Source organism: Triturus cristatus, chromosome 5_1 (genome assembly GCF_964204655.1).
Source record: "Triturus cristatus chromosome 5_1, aTriCri1.1, whole genome shotgun sequence".
NCBI classification, from domain to species: domain Eukaryota; kingdom Metazoa; phylum Chordata; class Amphibia; order Caudata; family Salamandridae; genus Triturus; species Triturus cristatus.
In genome coordinates this window covers 409,759,106-409,775,133 of record NC_140587.1, presented here as the reverse complement: position 1 = coordinate 409,775,133, position 16,028 = coordinate 409,759,106, and the positions used below count along the sequence as shown (strand labels likewise).

Genomic DNA, 16,028 nt, shown 5'->3' with positions numbered 1-16,028 from the left:
CATGCCCCAGTTCTTTATCTGTTGATAAAGTTTCCCCCAATCTCTAGCACACACTGCCAAAGTGTCTACTTCAACTTCCCGCCAGGTCTTTTGGTCACTTCACAGTAGACGCTCCATACACTGTAAGCACGTGTTTAGCCCTCTTCTACATCATCCTTATTTCAGTCAGTAGTCTGAAGGTGTGATCTTTGGTTTATATGACAAAAATGCAAGGTCTCGTCTCACCAATGTTATTTATTAATACAAGAAATCAAAGGGGAATTCTTTATGGTGATTTATTCAAAATATATAAACCAAGATGGCCAAATATGCCAATTCCAATGTTGCATGATTTTCAACAGCCTCTATGAGATGAACAGGAATCTGACCTATTTCCCAAACAAGCAGTGACCTATATTTTATTTCAATAAAAGCCCAGTGGTCTGTGTAACCAACGTATGAGCACGCCTGACCAAGACCTAAGTTCACACTATTTCCAACATATTCCTTTTTTTATCTCCTGGTGATTTTCTTAGGTGCCTCGAGAAAAAAAGCTGCACTACGGTAACAAAGTGAATGATGTTCAAGAGGATCAAGACAAGAGGTAAAGTCCCATTGAGAAAAGATTGTTCTTTTGTGAGAACTTAAGTATGAGCACGTGTCATCATTTTTCAGTGCAAATCACCAAGTAAGACAGCTTGACTGAATTTTCACTGACCACATATGTCTGAGTGAGGACATAGAAGGGGAGAGGTCACAGAGTTCCAAAACTGTGTTATGAGAAGAGAGAGATCTCTATCACCTTTTTGTACCTTTCTAGTCATCGGCCTAATGGCCATGTTGAGAGAGAATGAATGCAAGAAAGCATGGCCATACTGCTGAATTGTGCAATGTATCTTTTTTTAACCCCAGAACCAGACAATAATTAAGCGTTATTGCCATCACCCGCAGGCAAAAATGGCTGTTATTTACCCTATCCGTTATTAAGGTCTTCGGCCTGAAAAGAAGGGGCAAAACGGGAGAAGGTACTTAATAGACGTTATTGACGACAGGTGAGGGCAATAAGGCTATTAGGACTTCCCAACTCAATGAAAGGAACTGAGTGGGACCAGGAGCGTAACTCAACGGGAGATCCTGAAGAGAAGCTCCCTATCCCCGTAGCGCTCCTCTGCCTCTCTCCCGAGGGGATCCGAAGATGCTTCTCATCATCTGAGTCTGTTTTTATTGAAGCTCATGTTCCAGAGTTGGTCTTCTCGATCCCCTTGAATAAATGAGGAGAAAGCTCAAACAGCCACATAAAAGTAGGAGGAAAAAACAAACTGCCATGTTTTTCCTACTGGTCTGTGGCGATCGGGCCCTGATTCTCCCTCATGGAGACAAGAGGAGGAGGAGCCCAACACTGGTAAAAATCCAGGAAATCAGAGAAACAAAGCATCGCAAGGCTCAGGAGTCATTTTTCAAGACCGGGTGGTGAGTTACAGCTCCAGCTCCCACTGTGCTCCCTGCATGGATGTGAAGTCCAGGTGAGTGAGGCTTTGGGGAAGAAGACCTTGGGGACCATTCGGCCAGAGCACAGCGGAGGGACAGACCGGTAGCTGGCAGACATAGGATGCTCCCTGAGCAGAACTGGAATGATAGCTCTAGCTACCGAAGGGAGCATTCTGATTGGCTGTCTCTTCCCAGCATCTCAAGCCTTGTGCTAATGCTCGTTATTGGCACAGACCTGACTTATGTTTTGCCTGCTCTCAACTGGGCAATGACTATAGCAATATTTTTTTTTAAAGAATTTAGTTCCTAAGTAAAGGAGTACAAGCACGTCATCACTGGTCTTACTTTTTCAAGCAGGCGTAGGTGCTGCCAGAGCCATTCTTCCTTCTCTCTCTCTCTCTCTCTCTCTCTCACTCACTGTGAGCAAGGCAGGATCCCTGTGCTAAAAGGAAAGGCAGGAATAGTTTATCAAAGGATTAGCAACTCAAGTTAGTGGTTCTTTAATACAGTCTATACAGATCAGTAACACAATCAATTTTGTTTTGATGTTATAAGTGAATTTGTGGTCTAATAATTTTAGTTAGAAATCACAGTGGCATATAGATGTGCATCAATGTCATTTTTACGACGATTTTTCGTAGAATGTTTTCTATTGAGAGGGTAAAGAGACATGAACAATGACAAAAGCTTGAGTTATCTGTGTGGTCACTTGGACCCCGAGGTATAATACCCTTCTTTGTTGAAGCCTACACATCTACAATTTTAAGTTGTGATTGGTTCTCCTTCTCACTTGACCCTCTCCAAGCCAATGCCATGGTCCAGTTACGAAAGGGGGAATTGTTCATGAGAAGCTCATACAATATATGGTGCTCCCTCCAAAAATGTGGACTTTTAATGTATTTCCAGTGTCTATCCCCCTCACCTCCTCTTTACCAATAGAAATTCAACTCTGGCATCCTGTAACCTTTCCCGCATCCCTCATAGCTTAGCCACTCCTTCCACTGAAAAACGTTATCCTACCCCCGGATCGCCATCATCCTCCAGGCTACTTCATGTGTATTTTCAAGAAGCCTGTTGACTGGCAGCAGCCCCTCCACAGACCCACCACCCCCAGCTCCTCCCGCCTTCTTCTGGTCTTCTCTGTCCCTTACCCTTCGCACATATTTAACAAGAAATATTCATCCGGACCTGTCCCACTTCAGTCTGGTCTTCTCTCTCCCAGCATCTCCGGGGTGATGCTTTCACTCTCCACGAGACAAAGAGAGAGAGTAACTCGTACTGCGCTTGGCAGCGGCCATGACTGTGCCACCGTCGCCCTCGGTTCTGTGTAGATCCACCAGAGGGGAAAGGGTTCACGGTTATCCCCCAGTGGGACCTGCTCATTCCTTCATCTCTGTCCGGACTGAGGGCAGGGGCGGATCAGGATCTGACGATCCATCACTTCCTTTCTGTGAAATCCATACATAGTTGTAACATATCCATATATTTTTTGATGACTTACACTTAATAATCGTTTTGTGAATGGAATCTGACACGTGGTCTCTTGTATTGGAGTAAATCTGTTTATGTCCAACATACTACACCTAGGCAGTGTTGTTAACGAATATAGAAGCATGGAGCATAATGACAAGAAAGGACTGTTAGACCCGCCCCCACTCAGCAAAAACTCTCGGACGAGCCTGGCATGTGAATCCTAGGAGTTCTTAAGCTTTACACTTACTTTTTCAATGCTATCATATTTTTTATATGGGTTGCAGGTCTTTGGCAACCCCTACCAGAGATCTTCCTGCTCTTTAACCATCACAATTCTTGTTGGGTCATAGCATTTCCTTCTGATTGGATGTGGGACTAGATCTCGGGACAGTAGTGCTGAGGTCAAGCTCACTAAACTAGAGCAATGGGCCAAGAGCAATGCCAGAAGGCATGCAGGCCCCTTCCTAATCTGTCATACAGACTATCCTTTGAATTTGGACTGCAAATAAGCACATGACATGTCAAATCCAGCCTTTCTTCTTTAACTTCTCGGTGCATGATGCTCTCCATACCTTCACCGTTGTAGGAAACCTGTTTAGATCTTTTACAAAATGCATCTTCTCCATTGGTGGAAGAAGGATCAGGATAGGATCAGAGTCACAGCTTCTCATAGGAGCCGGTGCTCTTTCAACTCCTGTCCAAAGTTAATGAATTGAGTTTAAGGGTCTTACTCATATTCATATCTATTTATGAGGAGTTTTATATTGCGCTGCTTGTTGCCTTTTAGACTTCAGAGCACTAGGAGGAAGAAAAGCAACCTGATAAACGAGAGGTGAGCAAAGGTGCTTTGATTCAAGCCAGCATTGAAGGCGGGTCTCGGATCAGGCATTCTTCAGTTGGTCCAGTTGATTGAGTTGATGCATAGTGGATTGTCAATCTGAGTACCTTGCGTGTTTTTACAGGTTTTCTCAACTGAGCTAGTTAGCTTTGGTTTGGAGCTGGTGACTAATGGTGTTCTAAATGCTTTGACCCTAGACTGCAAAAGATGGTCAACCATGCATTAATCTCATGAATTAACATTATTGAATCAGATGACAAAAGACAGGCGTAATTTTTCTTTTTTGGATAGAGGTGTGCCAGTTTCTTTAGGGAACCAGAGCCTTGGCTTTGCTTTGTGCATCATTCAGGTGTCTTGTGGTCCTGGCTTCCACTGGACTTCAATGGAAGGCTTTCAGGGCTGATTTAACATGGTCACATCTACCCAAGCGTGTAAATGAGCATCGATCCATGTAGACATTTTAATTCCTTATAACATTCTGATGACTAATTTTGCATGGTAAAAGCGATACACCAGTGATGCCAATAATGCTGGACTTATGACCTCTAAGATCAGCCAACACATCTTAACTCCGCAAACACATGCCCAGAAGGCTACACTTTGGAGGCAAACCAGTAAAATTCATGGGTTTAGGTGTATGGATTGACCTTCCACTGGCCTTGAGAAACCAAGATGGCTGTCAGAAATTGAGGTAAGATCTTGAAATCTCCTTGTTTAGTGATGCTTTCAATCTACCCCCAGATCCAAAGCCACCTGTTAAAATGGTGCACTTCTCTTATGTCTTGATTCCCACTGTTAATCCAGCCTAAAGAAATTGGGCCGAGTCAAATACTTCTTTTCTTCTGCCAATGTTTATCCTTCCAGGTTTACCCCCTCTTGCTTCCCTGTTCTTCCTGCCTTGCTATTCCTTATTATTCATTTATGTTTCTTTCCTACCATCATAGTGCTCTGAAATGGCCTTCAGGCGTCATGTAAGCACTTTATTAAACCTCACAAATAACTAACTAAATAAATGCATCTGTCACTTAGATCTCTACGTGCATTCAGCCCCAGGAACAGGTCTATCCGGTAAGAAACTGAAAGGCAGGATTGGCTATACTTTAAAAGAACAGAGGATTTAGGATAACTTTTAAAAAACCCATTGTGTTATAACTAATTGGAAATCTGGCAATGCCACAATACAGTTAAGAAAACGCAGTCTCTTTGGAGAACGAAATCCTAAAGGTTACAATTTCCATCGTGTATGAGGGATATCGAAAGGTTTGTGGTCTAAGATTGGCTCATGGAACATTCATCTACATTTGGCCAAAGATCAGAAAAACCCGCAGCATATCTGATCTGCAGTTTTGATCATCAAGATTACCTACTTGGTGCCCAATGTGCATCATTGATCTAATCGGTATTCCATCAACAGCAAAACATGTGCAACCTCACCCACAATTTACACACAGACCATTGTTTAAAACAGGAACGCGGTACTCTAGTGGTCTTAGACTGCAGGCTATATATATGGCCTGGCTTGCAATGGCTTACACGTCACACCGGAGAATGAGCCGATTCTGATCTCTTAATGGCAGTACTCTGATCCTGGAAGAACAACGAGTACGCCGCTGATATCACACAGAGAATCAGTTCAGACGCCGTGAGTCATACATCCTGAACTGGAGCGATGGAAATTGGATTATTCTCTAGCTCATGACCCTTGAGTGAGTAATGCGTTTTATGTTAGGTTTGACCCCCTCAAATTTACTCGCAACTTCTGTGTGATATTGGACAACTACCATGTGCAGTTTAACTCACACTCTTGGGCCGGTCCTATGTTTCCCCAGAAGATGGTATCTGCTGTTCGACCTGCTCACTGCACCAAAAACACCAAGTAAATTAAGGTTCAAAGAGATGGCACCAGCAGGATTTTTTTGTACTTGAATATGACCTAGAACTAGGGTCTCTGTTAGGAAAATCCATACCCAAGTGCCAAATCACATTGTGCAAAACTGGAACAATGCAATTTTTCAGTAACATTTACAACAACTGGCCGGTTCACAAGCACAAATCTCAACAAGGGCCATATGCATAAATGTTTTTTTATGCTGATCGGTTTGTGCAAATGTTGCTGAAAACTTGCGCTGCCCCAATTCTACACTATGTTATGAGGCCCCAGATGTCTTCATGTGCCTGCATGGAACGTGGATGGCTGATGGGTGGGTCGACAGCCGGGATGATATTCTTAGACTTTCTCTTCCCAGATATCTCACATTTACTATGGCAGCTTCCTTTCCTTCGTCTTAGCTGAATGTGTGGATTCCTGCTAAAATGACTGCAGCTTGTAAATATAGCTTCCTGGACTCCACAACTTTGGCTCATTTCTTGACCTTTTCACTCAGGCTGTTTGTAACATCATAAAGCTTCATTCCCCACTCTAATATAGGTTTCCTCGCAGTCTGCACACAACTGGACAATACCTTTACGTAAGATGAGGTGGCAGGGTGTTTGGGCAAAGAAAGTTCCCAGGGCAGGAATTAATAACACAAGCACGGGCAAAGCCGGTAGGTCGAGCTTGCATTTTGAGTCCTGAATACTACATTTAAAAAGCCTTCTGCAGTCAAACCACAAAATAAAAAGAATTATCACTTTCTATTTACAATGCTTCTAGGGGCATTAAATGTCACTGGCAAAACGACGCTTCATGACTGATGCCAATTCTAATTATCTAGAAGATGGGTGCAGGTCAGAGGAGCTTCGAAAGAAGAATTGCGCTGACCCCATGTTACAGAGCAGAAATGTAGGGTGACCACAGACCTTGATTCATACATCCCTATGTATTAGGAGGTCAGAGAGGGACTTTTGCTTTCAGCTTCCAGGGAGCAATTCCTTCAATCTAGAGATATCCAGCAAGGGTCTGAGGGTCTGAAAAGGCCTGACCACGCCATATTTTCAAAATATCACCATAAAGTATATTGGCACACAATTAGCCCATGGAACGTATTTACATAAACAGTGGTTATCCTGAAAATCTGGCATGGATCCAACCTATAAAGACACAAAAGAGAAAGACCCCTGAGAACCAAGGGAACATGGTCAGTCCAACACACAAAACTGATAAGTCTTCTAGGAATTAAAATACCCACATTCACAGACCAAATGCAACCTGTGCAGATTGTTTTTATATACAAAAGGACCACAGTCAAACAACACTATATTATTTATTAAAATATAATCACATGTAACTCATAGATGTAAAACGACCAACAATACCAAAAGTTAACAGAGAAGACTTCTTAATAACAGTAGTAAAAACACTGGCTCTTTCAATTACAAATCGATGGTATTAAATATGTATTTATCTTCATATTTCGAAGACCAAATGTAAATAGAAATGAGCCTTTATGCTTATCGAAGCGTTTCGTGGGTTAGAATGCTTAAAACCACCTTCTTCAGGACTCAAAAAAGTATTTCTTTTGAATCTTCTAGTTTAAAATTCATAAAAAGTTTCTATTCCCTTAATCGGGAGGTACAATGGCCTAATACTAAAAACAAACATAAACACAACATGTTACAAAACATATCATATATGATGGACATAGCATTAAAATAACCAAAACATTTACCAAAAACCATACATAAAATTAGCATATTCTGTGAAGTTTTGTATGACACTTCACACACATAGTCCATATTAACATATTTTGTGTACATGAGGCAACAGTCAAAACTAGTCCAATGACCCTTCAGACCCACACCAAAAATACCCCAAATGTACAGCCAGGGATGCCCCAACTGAAAGCTCCTGGGCAACACTCGGGATATTTTATATAACTTCAGGCAGTCCAAAGAACCAGACAAACAGTACAAACCTATGATAATAACTTTTGAGGGTTAAAGCTGTATTCCTATAAACTCCATGCCAACTCATTGGACATTAAACCCAGCACACCATCACATCATCTGTGTGTAATCAATAACATAAAAAATATATAACTTTACCTTCTCCAAAAACAACTACATGGAAACACAGACATCAAGGGAGAGCCTGCTGTGACCTTCCAATAACACTGTTCCTGTGGCCATAACCCTGACAAAATTTAATTTGTTTAAAACCATGCTGATTAATACGGTATCAATATTTGCACTAACAAAAATTTCCATGGATATATATCTTAAATCAGGCTTAAATGGACCAACATAGGAAGACTGTGACTTGATCAGTGCAAGAAAACAAGATGTCCTGGCGAGGTTACTGAGGTGCGAGCAACAGATTAGGAGCTAGTTAACGGGAAATTCATTTGCTATAAGAGAAATATGAAACCAAATGATATATTTTCAGGCCGCACTTATAGTGCGAGTTACAAGGGCTGATTGGTAAGGTAGGAAAAGAGATGACTCCAAAAAGACTTCATAACCTCACATGTTAATCCTTTGTTCCCAATTTCCATTCTAGTAAAACTCTTTGATTGAATATTATGGATATGAATAGTCTCTTGTGAAATAAATGGCTACCTAGAGTTGGTCTACAACACTTTAAGACGAGAGAGCTCATTATGCTGGAGTGGAAGGAAGATCTCACAAAGGGGGCCACACCAGAGAAGACAGTGTGCATAGAAGCAATGAAGACGCCTCTGAAAAGATGAAGGAAATGGAAGCGTGAGCACCAGAGGGGCCAATGTGCACTAAGCAAACAAATGCAAGTCTCAACCTTTGAGACTGGAAAAAACGGCACACTGCGAAGACACTGTAAATTTCAATCCCCGCTCTATCATTAACTAAGCTAAAGCAGGGTTCACAGGCACCAGGAGTTACTGGACATACCTGCCTTCATTTAAAGGATTGGTTGTGTCCCAAGGAAGATCTCATTAAATTTGTGGTCCACTTCGTGAGATTGACAAGCATTGGCACTACCGAGGAGTACTTGGGTGCCACCTTTATGGACTTTATAAAACACAAGGAGACTCATGGACACCTTTAAGAGTACCCACGTTTGGCACAACATTATTGGTTTGGAAGTAGTAATATGAATGTTGATGCTGGTTACTTCTAATTGGATTCTGATGTATGAAATCTAGAAGTCAGGCGATGAAGTCGGGGTTTAATTAGAATATGGTTGGATAAAGTATCTGACTTTATTTTTCTACCACTATCCATGAAAATTATACAAACACGATTTAGTCAATACATTTCTGTGTGTCTTTGTTTTTTGTTGTTGTATATAACAGAATTATTATTTCACTTGATTTAAGTTGATTACCTGGCATGATTATGGGAAAGTGGATACATTTGAAATAATTAAAATCTTTTTGCAAAGAAAATGGTACGCCATGATGTATAAAATCCGCATGCCTTTATAAACTAAGTAAGGATTTATAGTGAAAGATGGTGGTTAATGCATTAGTTGGTTATCTGTGAGTAGAGCACCAAGTGGTTCAATGTAGAGTTTGAAGATGACAGGAGACTGTATGGAACCTTTGGGGAACTCCGCCATTGACAGAGATCTTTTGGAAGCTTGAGGTGCGCATGTGAACAAAACTGGTGTTGGTTGGAATGGTAGGAGGAGAATCAGTAAAATGCATTACTGGTGAATCCCAATCGAGGGTGAGTTTGAGGGTGGAATGGTTGACTATGTCAAAGGTGGCTGACAGGTTCACCAATATCAGGATGCAGGGGTTGTCTTCACTGGTGGCCACATGGACATTGTCTACGATGTGTAAGATAGCAGCCTCCTTGCTGCAGTGTAATCTAAAGCCAGAATGGTGTTCATGCAAGAGATTATTAGCATTAAAGTGATGTTGGAGTTGAACATAAACTACTTTTTCAATTATTGTGCTGATGAATGGTAGGTGGGTGATGGGCTAGTCAATGGCAAGGTCATCAGAGTCTAGTGTAGGTTTCTTTAGGAGTGGGAGAACAGGGCTATCTTGAGAGCTTCCGAGAAGATGCCTTGAGTGAGAGAGAATTTACATTGATAAGAGCTTCCCCAGAGAGAGCTTCGATGAAGAACAATGGTATGACATCATCTTCATAAGAAGTTGTTTTGAGGGGTGTGGCCAAGATGGCGGTGGCGTCCTGAGTGGACATGTGGCTTGGCGATCCGGAGGCATTGACAGTGGTGAGTATGGGTGGGAGGGCATCCCCAGAGAGAGCTTCAATGAAAGACGAGGGTAAGACATCCTCTTCATAACAAGAGACTTTGATGGGATTGAATATGTTTGTGAGATATGCATGTCATAGGGCTTTGAAGGCGGGATTTTACGGGAAAAGGTGGGTGTTAAAGTTGAGGCAGGCTTGGTGTTGTCAATGTGCTGTCCGATGTTCTGTATTTTTTCACTGAATAAGATGTTGATGACATTGCACATGTCTGTGGAGTGCAGAAAGGGTGGGCCTACAGGGAGGGTTGATGCAGTACCTTATGCAGTCACCTACATGCCAATGGTCAATCGTCTTTGGGTAATCTTACTTAAAACTGGCTGCTGTCAGTGCATACATGGTAACCCATGTTGAAACCTTTACAAACATTCACCATTTAGGCATTACAGAAGGTCAGTGATAGCTCTGATATGTCTGGGATGCCATGAATGATACTGATTGCGGTAGATACGTTGAAAGCCACTGTATTCTTGGTGACCTGTTCAAGAGTTATGAAGTGATCCACTGAGAGAGGCTTTTTCCAGTACCAGAGGCAGCTTAGGGTCAGTATTGTTGAATATATCAAATGTCATTAGCAACCAATGAGGGCCTCGTCCTAGTCCAATGCAGTGAGTGCTTTGTTTGTAACGTTCGTGATACTGGTCTCTGTCCTTCACCATGAGCAGAGCTGTGACTGAAAAGTGCCCTTTGACTCTTCATTTCCGGTTTTTAGACTAATTCCAAAAGCGATAACTGAGATGGAATGGGAAAGAGTTCTAGATCTATGGATTCATCTCCCGCAGGAGATAAGAGAGTAGGAAAACTGTTTTCTTTCTGTGGAGCAGTACATATTTGGCAGTTCACACAACTGTTTGGAAAACTCACCTCTTCTTCTCGGACGAGCCTGATAGGGTCCTCATGCTCTTTGAGGCTTTGGAAGTTTAACACTATATGAAATGTCATTAATAAACATTTAAATAAATAAATGTGACTATTAGAATTACTTAGTTCAAGGAAGAGTCATGCATGTCACTTACTAGGATTTTGGTCTTTGACAATTAAGTCAGGCAAGGCCTTCTTGGTGTGCCTATACGTTATATTTTCAGTATCTGTAAAGCGTGACTTATCACCCGAGGGGTATCCAGGTGCTGGAGCATTTGTGAAGGTCGTCTGCTGGGTCTAAGCTGAAGAGCCAGGTCTTCAGCTTCTTGCTGTAGGGTGTTGAAATGTGTGGGAGACTGAGAGAAGGCAGAGTGTGCTAATAGATGGTCATTTTGCCAGAAGAGGGAGGGTCATGTAGAGCTACAAAGATCTTTACTAGGGATGGGCTATCGCACGTTCTGTAGTGACAACAATAAAGAAGGATCTGGATGGCAATCACCCACAGAGCTCATGACCTCCCAGGAGTCAGTAATACAGGACGGTGTTTGAAAAGGGATAAGAAAGAGTCAGTGCAGACAAGTACTGGAAACACAGAGAAGCACTACAGGATGGGAAGGAAGACAGAGGAGGCCATCAACCAAAGGATGGGTCTTGAGGAACCTTATCTGAGGACCTTAAAGTTTCCAAGCAATGTGACAAGCAGTATGAAGAGAGATGGAGAAATGGGATGAATGGCGGCACGTTCCGCAAATAGAAAATGACCCATTATTTCACCCAGTGTATAAACTATTGATGAGATATCAGCTAAAGTAGTGTGGCTATTTATAGAAACCACATCTGCAAAAGGAAAATTGATTATATGTACCCATGGGCATGAATAAAGTAGAGGAGATTGTCAAACACAAGCTAATTTGTGGTTAAAGAACATGGAGCCTAAAGATAAGAATGACCGTGGGGTATCAGGCAGTTGAGAGTAAGACAAAGAATGATTTAATTACAGAAATAGTGATAACTAGATGGAAGTGCCTTCCAGCACGGTAAATGGCAGCAAAACCCATGAAACAAGTAAAGTTTCTGATGTTATGAGAACCAGGGAAGTGAGCAGGCCATATGTGTCTGACCTGTATCTGACACCACACCCAGTACATCCATGAAGATATCGAATGGCTAGGACAATTCGCCTCAAGACCTCACGTCTTTTAATAGGATGCTACATTTAAGTTAAATCTCTTGCCACAGAACAGTATCTGAAATAATGACATTGACCTAATGTTTGGGTTACACAAGTGCACACAGAGTAGGATGAAGTAGTGGTATATGTTGCTGTATTCTTCGAAAATGGTCTTCGTTTTGTCTATCAAGCACCGCTTTCCTCGGGTGAAAATATATTTTTGGTTGGAATTACTAATTTGCTTCTTTGTGTTCTTTTGCAGAAGTTGTGTAGGAAATCACGATACTCCAAGTAATGTGAGTGGAGGAGAAAATCGAGTCCAGGTTTTAAAGACTGTGCCAGTGAATCTTTCTTTACACCCAGAACATCTGGAGTCTTCAAAGAGAGAACAGTTCAGCACCAGCGTGTCTGTGAGTCCCACAGCCATATCGGTGCCAGGGATTGCAGTTGTGAAAGCAGAAGAGTTCACTCCTGTTTTTGTAGCCCCTGCGGGACATTACTCCAGGGGGCAAAGTGAGGAGCACCGCGGCGTTATCTTCGAACAGTCGTCGTATGAGGTGCCCAGTATTGTCCCACATTCTGATTACCTGAAGGATGACCAGCGCAGCACTCCAGACAGCAGCTACAGCGAGTCATACAAAGATGGGATGTCAGAAGTAAGTCTCATATACTGTCTCCGCTCGCATATTGGTATGAACCATTAATCAACCATCATAGAACTTGCTGCGTTGACCATCTCAGTATTATTCATGGTGGGATTAGCCTGATACGGTAGAATTGAGACTTCAGTTGAATGGACATAAATACACTATAGTTAATTTGGCTTTATACGACTGGTAGCACCTAAATTTATCAGTGTAAGTGTAATGAAGTGACGTGCTAGCTGCTTCATTCTTATTCTGAATTGCGTCATCCTGATGTGGTGCAATGCGATGATCTCTGCACAACTTTTTTGTTTCCTAACCACTTGTATCTACTGAGATTTTGCTATTCATCCCTCGTCTTTTTTAGCGAGGAGTTGCTATTTCTAACTGTAAATAATTAGTGTTGAAAAGATATATCAGTTTGGTGGGCAGTACCAATATCACACATTTTAAATGTATGTCCTTAATGGAACAATATCCAGTCTCACACAATGACGACCTCAGTTTGTTAGTTTCGGAATGTGAACGGACCATCTTGCACCATTTTCTACTAAAGCTTGAAGTGGTACAAAATGGCGATCAATTCAAGCACAATATTCGGGTTTTGCTGCAGTATCTTTGTTGGGCAATTCATTGTCCAACCAGCCAAGACCCATCAGTCATACATTGAAGAGCAGAGGCTGTGTTTATCTATCAGGCTTAAGTTAAGTCACTTTTCTGTGGCCAATGGCCACATTTACGACCTGATTACAAGTTTGGCGGATGGGTTACTCCATCACAAACGTGATGTAATACGGCGGACGGGATATCCGAGTTCCATTATGACCAATGGTGTATATGGAACTAATAATACGACGGACTGGATATCAGTCACATTTCTGATGGAGTAACCGATCTGCCTAACCGTAATTAGGTCCATAGTGTTTGCGACCTCTTCGAAGTTGTTCCAAGACATGTAGCCCTCTTGCTTCAGCAATGCTTCCCTCTGTTTATGGGTAAGTGAGCCGCGTCTAATAGAGCTTTATTCAACCACAGTTAGGGACTCATTTAATGGTAAACCAGCAGCTGCCAGGGCCACCATATTTAAGTTGCCTATATTTAAAGAAGCCTACAAATGTGCAGCCATTTTCCACTTGAGACAGTTTCCACAGCATCCGCTTCAGGGCAAGGATATTTGGCAGGTCATGCTATAACAGCATGGTAGAATTGCTGTAAAATATGAGTCTAAAGTAGGGTCCTTTTCAAGGACATGCATAATAAATGTCTGTGGCATGCTGGGAAATTTCTCCTAGCACATGGGGGACATTCAAAGAAGATTCTCTGCTGGACCTCCATGTTTTTAGCGACAGCCCCACTTTAAAGCAATTATGGTGGAAATGGCATTCATATGTTGTCCTATTTTTGGCAGCCGTGTGGCTACATTTGTGTCGGCCAGGTATGCCCTGTTTTTGGACTGAACGAAATATTTGTGAGTTGGGCCAAACCTCTGCTATGTATACACAAAAGAAGCTACCCTGAAGTGAAATGACCTGGAATTTACAAGGTACTTGGTGGAGTACCAAAAAATCAAAAAACAGCAGAGGGTCCCTGAAATCTCAATGAGGGGAGAGCAGGGAAAATATAACCAAAGAACAACCAAAACCTCCCCCTTCTTATTTAAATATATGGTAACACATCCAAAATGAATCAATAGTTGTCCCCCAAAACAATGAATTTATAACATTCTTATCAAAAATATATAAAAAATGTTTTTATTATTAATACAGCATATATCTAAATGAATTACTCATGTATACAATTACATTCATTTATATAATAACAAATGATAGATACACAGAAAAGAAGAGCCCACTAAACACAATAATACAACACACTACATAATAAAACACTCATAAAATCCATACACACCAACCAACAAGACGAAACAAATTCATACACTGCACAATAATAAACAACAACAATTACATATATACTCCAAGACAATACAAGATTATACAATGGGTTTGAGAATAATATTTGGCTAACAGAACGAAAACGCAGACCCGCGTTTCGGAACACTGAAGTAAATGTACTTTTCCTTCTTCAGGGCGTAGAGATCAATATATGTTCGGTAGCAACAGCCATTTGAACATCTAATATGGTCCACCGGATGTATGGCACAAGTGGCTCGATTAAAATATATAGTTTAATGAGTCTACATCCAGACGATGGCTCAAGGACTGGATGTGAACAATGTGGGTCCTGCTATATAGCCGGTAAAGCACCCAACAGAACTGCGACAGTCATCTACATATCGTTAGGGAGAAAACTGATGCAGGGAGCCTTAAACAGCGGGCTTCTGGCAGAAGGCTTCTGGACCTACTAATATGAGTAACCCGTCCAGGCGAAAAGATAAAAAAGCCAATAGTGGCATCGCACCAGGGAATATGGTTACGAATTATATTAGGCGCTGGTCCTAAATAGGACCCAGGGGAGCCGATCCTCACTCCACTGGACTGGATAGTCCTCGGCACATATGGTCTTTTAGTAAGATCCAAAGTAGGAAACCATGACGGGAAACAGCAACCGTCCTCGACTTGGTGGAGTACCAGGCATCTAAAAAAAAAGTGAAGGACTGTCCTCACACACCACCAGGTGTCATGCTTCATCATTGGCAGTCCTCGCTCTCTAGAAACCCTGTTTGGTAGAGAGCAGGCCTGCACCTGGAGACAGGGAGGCCCTTCAAAATCTAAGTGGGGGCCCATGAAAGTGAGTCGTTTTAAAAAACCAAAGTAAAAGCCGCAACACATTTATTAAATGGGCAATTACTTGGTATTAAAATAAAGTGTGGAGAATAGGGGAGTTAGTACCCCGTCACCACCGTGATTGTGGTCGTCGACATGTTTCTGCCTAAATGGCCCTAAGGGTCCGCGGCATTCATCAGGACGGGAAAAAATGGGCTCCTATCTTACCAAGGTTGGTTCGAAATTACCACTGGGTAGGTTGACCTATATCAACCTCTAACGGTATGAGTTTCTTTAAACCCTAATGGAGGTTCCTAAATGCCTCATGGGAAGAGAGTAAAAGAGAGACCCCTGTAGTCACACTTTCCTCAAGGTGCGTCTCTCGCCGCCTGCCTAGGTGTGTTAGCTCCTCTTCCCCTCTGCTATACCTCTCATTTACTTGTTCTACACACTCGGATTATTAAGCTTAATTTGATGCATGGCTGTAAAGGGTGGACATTTTTTCTTACAAGCTGGTCTGAGCGTAATGATTTCGGAAGTACAGTGATGAGGCCAGAAGGTTGGTGCAATATTGCTCTGCAAACAGCATGTGTTAGTGTGATTCTAAGATGGAAGAAAACTCTGCTTGTTGTATTGCTTTTATTGAAACACCTCCTGTCTGTGGTATTTTCTGATCAGTACCCATTACAGAATGATATAGGGGGTTGGGACAC

At 42.0% G+C, this 16,028-nt stretch overlaps 1 protein-coding gene and 1 long non-coding RNA gene across 2 annotated transcripts in view; one reads left to right on the top strand and one right to left on the bottom strand.

The window, feature by feature from the left end:
- Positions 1–16,028, top strand: part of GRHL2 (grainyhead like transcription factor 2) — a 481,294-nt gene that overhangs the window by 166,400 nt on the left and 298,866 nt on the right. Inside the window, exons 3-4 of the mRNA XM_085605159.1 lie at positions 516–583; positions 12,211–12,604. Coding sequence (XP_085461285.1) covers positions 516–583; positions 12,211–12,604 — 462 coding nt within the window. The remainder of the gene's footprint in view (positions 1–515; positions 584–12,210; positions 12,605–16,028) is intronic.
- Positions 1–16,028, bottom strand: part of LOC146830957 (uncharacterized) — a 36,452-nt gene that overhangs the window by 5,573 nt on the left and 14,851 nt on the right. Inside the window, exon 2 of the long non-coding RNA XR_014961501.1 lies at positions 1,813–1,909. This is a non-coding gene — a long non-coding RNA (uncharacterized LOC146830957). The remainder of the gene's footprint in view (positions 1–1,812; positions 1,910–16,028) is intronic.